Genomic DNA, 7,700 nt, shown 5'->3' on the forward strand with positions numbered 1-7,700 from the left:
AAAAGAAAAGAAAGTCCATTAATTTCTTTACCTCATGATCCAGTGTGGAGTTCTGTTAAAGAGTTGTTCTGTGGCAATATTTGCAAGGCGTGCAACTGATACTGCACAATAGACACCCCGAATGTCTACTTCTCCACCTTCATGCATTCTGAAAGCCCCTTCATCTGTTCTCATTTGCCACAGAAATTCCTGAAGTTTCTCCCTGTAAAATACAAAGAAATAATAATAGTTTAACAGTTTAAAAATTGAACCTTATAACAATACATGTGTGAATATGTGACAGCACGTGACAGGACTTACGGATGAGTTTATGAGAACTGGTATTAACGCATGTTTGTCTGCAGGTGTGTGTTTCTGCACATAAATAATATATATATATATATATGTGTGTGTGTGTGTGTGTGTGTGTGTGTGTGTGTGTGTGTGTGTGTGTGTGTGTGTGTGTGTGTGTGTGTGTGTGTGTGTGTGTGTGTGTGTGTGTGTGTGTGTGTGTGTGTGTGTGTGTGTGTGTATGGCCGCGCGTGCGCATGTGCGTGTGCGTGCGCGTACTCTGAACAGTATAAATCTAGCACAAGACACAATAATATGTAATAAGACCATCCAAGATCTGACACATCTTGTTAGTGCATTACCTGTTTATCACATCATACGCTTCTTTTGTACCGACAATTGCCAGTGCATTCACAGCTGCGTAAGTTGGGGCTAAGTGAGAATACTGGCCTGGACCACCACCAAAGCCCCCTGCAGGGTTTTGGCATCTCTTTAAGAAGTCGATGATGTTTCCTGCTTCCTGTTCATTCAGCTTGACCTCTAAAAGCTCCAGCGCATGCACAGCCCAGTACACAAGCCATGGCCGACTAGCATCCAAACACTGTGAACACAGACAGCAAAATGTGAATGAAATGTGCAATACTTCTTTTCCACATGCATTTGTACATGATAACTGGCAGAACTAATGGTACAATAACCAGAAAAACATATCTGCTTCATTATCTAGCACCTTAGATTTCTGACACTTGATACGGAATAAATCATAACATGCATCAAAGAAGTGATGTCCATATCCTATCTTCATCATGTAAGCTGAAGAAAACTAGAATTAAAGCCACAATCTAAACAATCTAAAAAAATTAGTCACTCAACCAATACAATAAGTAAATAAATAAAAATGAATTTATATGATACAAGCCATTATGGAGCACAAAGTATTATGTCTACAAAAATATACAAACTCAGATACATATAAATTAAAGCCTATTCTGATTGAGGGTTATTTTACGTCTGAGGTATTTTAACATTTATCCTAACATACACAATCAATACTTTTGATAAACAATGCAAAATGTAATACTATTTTTTATTTTATTTATCCCAGGCTCTTTATAATGAAATAACATAATCCTTATCTCATCGCCATAGCTAGCAATGAGAATAAAGAATCAATTTGATCAAAATGGTTTATACTTGAATCTTCTGAGGCAAATTTCAGAACAAACAGATGCATGATAATAAAGCATTGAAATGCATCATACAAAAGTCAGACTTCAGAAAAATTAATAGCACAGTAATCTTAAAATATTTCATTAAACACATTTATAGTGTGGTATGTTTGTGTTTGCATGTGAGAGTGAGTGAGGAATGAGTGAATGTGAGTGAGAGTGAGTGTGTATGTGCATAAGTGTAAATGCTTGTGAGTGAGTGAGTGAGTGAGTGAGTGAGTGAGTGAGTGAGTGAGTGAGTGAGTGAGTGAGTAAGCAAGCCACATGTATGTGTGCATGTGTGTTTGTATAACCTTGAGTGTGTGTTGGTGTTGGTGTAGGTGTAAGTGTTGGCATGTTTGAGTGTGGGTCTCTGTGCTTGTGTGTGATTCTACTCACTTGAAATCCCTCTGGAAGATTTTTCAACCCTTTTTTCAAGTAAGCAATATGACGTTCACGATGTAGCACAGGTTCTTTGGAATCTACCTCAATGGTGTTTCTGAAGTAATTGAAGATTGCTGCTATGTTCTTCTCCACTTTAATCTAAAAATAAATAAATAAAATCATATAGTAAACACATAAATTTTGCAAGAAATCATATCAAGATCAAAAAGAAACATTTCTCAAATATTACCCCTAGCTCTTGCATAAAAGCAAAACAGTTTTTAAATTATTTCAGTCACTAACAATGGATAACAGCATTTTATCCTTGCTTAATTAAAATGTCAGTGACAAAACTAATATTAAATTTCATATTTTGTTCAATAATACCTTAGAATTTGTACTATTCAATAATAATTTTTTAAAATATAAAATAATAAAAACGTGTTAAGAAATGGAGTATAGCGATGTCTTTTTAATTTCTTGATTTGTGAAAGGATTCAGTGCCTACAAAAAAATTGTATGGTATAGAGACATCTCATTTTCAGTCTCCCTTTTGTCCTTGCCACTTTTGGAGTCTATACCACTTATCTTCACACGGAAAAGTTACATTTTTCTGGTTTATTCTTAAAAGTCTTATAGTTAACACAGCCACAGAAGGCAAAATTAATGGATGTTTTATGAGGTTTTAGACTTTATATTCATAATATCATAATTATACTCCATTATCTAAACTAAAATACTTTTGTAGTAGATAGGATGCATCTACCAAGTGTTGTTTTTTTATCTCTTTGGGAAGTGACTGAATGGGTGTGAGAACCCACTGTTTAGGATGGGTGCTGTAAGTGAAGTAGAGTTCTACAGGGGAGCCAGAGAGGCTGTCCAGTTAGTGAAGGACTGATTGTCCTGTGTTGCTGATGCTCAGTTCTGGTGCTTTGGAGTGTGATACTGATTTACTGGATCATAGACCTTAACCCTTTGCTGACGGGTGGCATGTATGCACATGCCATGGCATGGCTGGACTATCTGCCGGTGGCATGTACATACATGCCATGGCGTATGTATGGTCATGCCATGAGTTTTTTTTTTTTTACAATTACGGCAAAATATGACTTTTTGCCACTGAAAATGTGATTAAGTAGTCTTAACACTTTTTCTCATTTTTCCTATACTATGCATTTCATAAAGGCTTCTCAGGCTTCTGAGGTTAGCGTCTAAAAAATTAAGTCGGTAATCGACAACATTGGCCAGAGATATTATATAGTATTCACAAAGTGATGATGTAAAACCACGTGAAAATACCTATATGTATTTTGGAGAGAGCGAGAGAGAGAGAGAGAAAAAAAAAATCACATATTTATAAAAACACTGAACATAAAATTATATCTATATGGAATAGATAATATAATCCTGTTGAAACTAAAGTTTATCTTATAAAATACCTTGAAAATCCACACACTGCTTATTTCATTCAGACATAGAGCATATAATGATAAACTATGGAGTCTATATAACAACAAAAATTTCCTAGTCCCGATTTATCAGAAAATATGGCAAATAGAGACCTTAGAAAATAATAATACTGAAAATACAACATAGGTTCTTAGTATTACAAAGAAAAGGCAAGGGATGCTGGTATTGGCCATGAGCAGTCGTGCATGCTAGGGTGACGATATGAGCCCCCAGCAGCAGGGCCCGGGCCACTATGAATACCACACGTCGGGAAGGCTTAAGTAGGCTGCAAATGTGGAATTCAGGAAAAAGGGGAGCCTACTTGAATGATGCACTCAGAGAGCCACAAGGTGACCAGTGTCAGCCAGTTAAGCTCCTGCTGGAGAGGACAAGGACATGGCATAACCCAACCACAAGAGTATGTGGAGCTGAATTGTGCAGGTTCTGGGTTGTTACTGCCACAGGTATTCCCCTTCCAGTGACTGAGCAAGCAGCTGTAACTCTTTTCAATTCTGACCCTCCACTGCTAGATTACTATTTGACATACAAGTATAAGACAGTTTTTGGTGCATAAATTCAAGCTCTGCAAACCTCAATGACAAAAACTACTTGTAGTGAAAGATAAAAATCTGATGCCTTTATGCAGCTGGGGGTGACAGTGAGGGTGCCAAAATGCATTTTTTGGCGGTTAAGGTATGAAGTGTTCAAATGGAGTGCTCGATCTCCATTTTAGAGAGCTTTCTCAGGAAGTTATTGGCAGAAATATTGTGTATTTTAGTGTATACTTAAGAAATAAAGCTGCTTATTCTTCAGGAAAGCCTTCTATTTTCGTCTTTTGTACTTGTATGTATACTTTATTTTGGAACAATACAGTTAACCAACAGCTATATATATAATATATATATTATATATATATATATTATATATATATATATATATATATATATAATATATTATATATATATATATATATATATATATATATTATATATAATATATATATATATATATTATAATATATATATTATATATATATATATATATATATATATAAAATATATATATATATAATATATATATATATATATATTATATATATATATAATATATATATATACTATACATTATACATATATACATACATACATAACATAATACATATATATTATACATAATACATATATATATAATATATAATTATATATATTTATCATAATTAGATGACCATACTTCATATCATTATATATACATAGTCAATATACAATGATATTTAAGTCAAAACCTTGATTGACCCATACTTCAAAAGGATCATTAAAGAACAAAGGGGTAAACAAGACTATTATAAGAAAACTCTAAGATTACACTAAACCCTGGGCACAAGAATTTTAAAAAGTAAATGAAAGTGTAAAAATGAAATACCCAAGCCAAGAACCACATTTCATATAAAAAAGAAAGTGGTAAACAGAAAAACCTGATCCAAGATTTGGCCACAGAAGATTTGACATGGCATTGTGTAATTAAATAAGCAAATGACCACCATCATAAACACAAACTACCACAAAGACTGCCGTATGAACCAAAAGCCTTTCTAAACCAGGGGCTTTGCCCCCAGACCCCCTCCCAATTGTGTTTCCCTATCCAGGTTTCACCCCTATACCATTTCCCAATCACGGTTTCCCTATAAGGGGCTCTGCCCCAGACCCCCTCCTGATCACTGTATTTCCCTATTGGGGGCTCTACTTCTGGACCCCTTCCTGAGCTGTACATTTTAAGTTACAAATTGGGTTTACCTTACGGTTCAAGTAAAGGCAGCTGGGAAGTGATGAACTTATGGTATATTTCTGCAGCTGGAACACAGCTATTGTATTTCACTCAATCGAGTGTTATCCCTGAAATCGGAACAATTTCAGTAAGAGACTGATTGTTTTCACCAGAATGTTGGGAAAGAATTTGGAAACAGAAATACCACTGTAAACAAGCTTCACTTTTGGAATGAGCAGTGTGGACTGTGACAAAAGAACTGTCAAAATTGCTGGTAATTCTGGTAATTGGTTGCACATGTTTAAGTGTGGATGTAACAACATTTTTAATACAAAAATGTAGAATGCATCATATGTCTAAGTAATTAACATTTAAGGTTAAGGTATATAATAGGACCATACCAACTTAGGGAAAATTGAAGATCATAACATTGTAAGCAATGAAACACTACAGTCATTGATATCAAATTTAATAAGACTGGGAGGGTGTCTGGGCTCCGAGTATGGAAATACAGCAACTGAGAGGGGGCCCAGGGGTGTAGCCCCTGGATAGGAAGGTTTTTGGTTCATACAGCAATTTCTTTTAGAATTTTCTGCCTTTATGATGGGGTTCATTCACTCATTTTTTTGCACAACGTCGTGTTGAATCTTGTCTCAGGTTTTCTATTTTCCACTTTCATTATCATATGACCTACTATCCTTGGCTCGGATTTTTAATTTACCACCATCTTTTAATTTTAAAATGCCTTTTATAAACAAAATTTCCTCTCCCCTCAACCCCTGATTCCAAAGGAAATCAGGAGTTGAGGGGGGGGGGGGGGAATTGTTGTAAACCTTTACCACATATAATAAATACATCTTTCTGTATTATATTAGACAAATCAAAATACAGAAATATATTAAAATTAATTTATTGCATTTTTAGGAGATTGACAATGACTAGCTGTGATATCACAAGCTACATATGCCAAGACACTTTAGATTGAGTCATTGCGCAGCAAAATTGTTTACTACGAGGTGAGGAAGGCTAGACTTAATCGCTGGAAGCAGATGGGGACAATCCATTGTCGTGACCCATTTCATTCATTCTTGACATTATTTTTTTCCTGCACAGATCCGATTATAAACCAGTATGTGCAGTTCTCATATCTTTATAAAAGTGCCCTCAGATTTTCCATATCTTAGCACAGCTGTTATAGAAATATATACCTAAAATTAAATAAAGTTGGCTCTAAGCAACAATAACAATGATTCAAGACCTGATAGGTAGAGAGTGATATCAGGAAAACAAACAAAATCTGCCTGAAATGCAAAATCTCCACCACATCTGATGGGCAAAATAGAGGCTGGACAGGACTAAGTAACCTACCTCATGAGTGACGTAACAACTCAGCTGAGGTGAAGGTACACATGCCTCATTACTCTGAGTTACTTTGCTAAGTTTGGGGAAATTTATACATTCATACTGTGCTTACTTATTTATTCCTCCCTACTATTTTTGCTACATCTGGTTATAAGACATCAACTGGAGTCCATTCAAAACAAATTATGAGGGTTTTAACTTGGGGACTGATTTTTTAAATTAACATTTTTGTTGTGGATTTAATTTGAAAGCAATGTAAACTCAACATCAACAGCTCTCCTGGCTGTTAGCACCCAACCTTTTAACAATAAAATATGCCATTAGCTTTGAATAGTTGTTTTACACTATACATTTATGGTAATTTTCTATATTGCAACGCGATTCTGGAAAATTACCTCAATTACATACACTATGTTAAACATACTCAAAGTTAAGAGAAGAACTCATTTTGCACACAAAAATACCCACTTGTTCATCAGAAGTTACTGTCGGGATTCCCTTGTCGCTGTATCTCTCCTCATCAATGTCTGGCTGCAAACAGCGTAACATTACAGCAGCCATTTTCTCCCGCCCTTCTTTCTTTTGTTCTTCTTGTTTTGATGGAAGTTTTCTGACTTCAATAGAAGGGCCTATTTCTCTCTACCAACTCGAGTGACCGTGTTCAGAAGCCAAATGCGAGGGTGTAACACGGCTAGAGTTCGATCCACCAATCAGAGTCGATTTTGAATGGACTCAGCCAATCAGTATCGACGCTAAACAGCCCCGACCAATCACAATGCAGATTAAGATTACAAGGAGCCTAACTATAAATGTTTTCATTTTATTATGGTCGACAGGAAATTATTGTCTTGTAGGAATTACACTCCAGGATATACCTTATTGGAAAATTACACAGCACGTGTCATTTTATTCCAGTGGCATTCTTTACTCCTCCTTAACGCATCTAATTATCTATCGGTCTTATATACTTGTCTACTTGTCTAAATCTGCCCAATCTATCGATCACTTACCTATCTATACAAGGGGCTCCCAAATAGGAAAGCTACGGGATACTTTCCAGCCATGGAGCAATATGAAAATTATGGTCTCGAATTAAACTGAATATGATCTCACCTATAGTACCTGGATATAATTATCTCTCACATATCAATAAATTGGAATCTTTCCAGAAGTAGTCTTATCCTGTAGCTACTGACACCATTAAACTCTTCATAACTAGTAATAACTGATTCTGAAAAGATGACAGTCACTGAACAAGGCTATGAA

General features: G+C 35.4%; 1 protein-coding gene across 1 annotated transcript in view; it reads right to left on the minus strand.

Moving 5' to 3' along the window:
* The window catches only part of LOC119579222 (protein farnesyltransferase subunit beta-like), a 16,679-nt gene extending 9,556 nt beyond the window's left edge, over positions 1-7,123 (minus strand). Inside the window, exons 1-4 of the mRNA XM_037926953.1 lie at positions 6,903-7,123; positions 1,878-2,021; positions 633-871; positions 32-202 (exon numbers count right to left, since the gene is read on the minus strand). Coding sequence (XP_037782881.1) covers positions 32-202; positions 633-871; positions 1,878-2,021; positions 6,903-6,995 — 647 coding nt within the window. The 5' untranslated portion in view covers positions 6,996-7,123. The remainder of the gene's footprint in view (positions 1-31; positions 203-632; positions 872-1,877; positions 2,022-6,902) is intronic.
* Between the last annotated feature and the right edge of the window lie 577 nt (positions 7,124-7,700).

The sequence above is a fragment of the Penaeus monodon genome, chromosome 12 (assembly GCF_015228065.2).
Source record: "Penaeus monodon isolate SGIC_2016 chromosome 12, NSTDA_Pmon_1, whole genome shotgun sequence".
NCBI classification, from domain to species: domain Eukaryota; kingdom Metazoa; phylum Arthropoda; class Malacostraca; order Decapoda; family Penaeidae; genus Penaeus; species Penaeus monodon.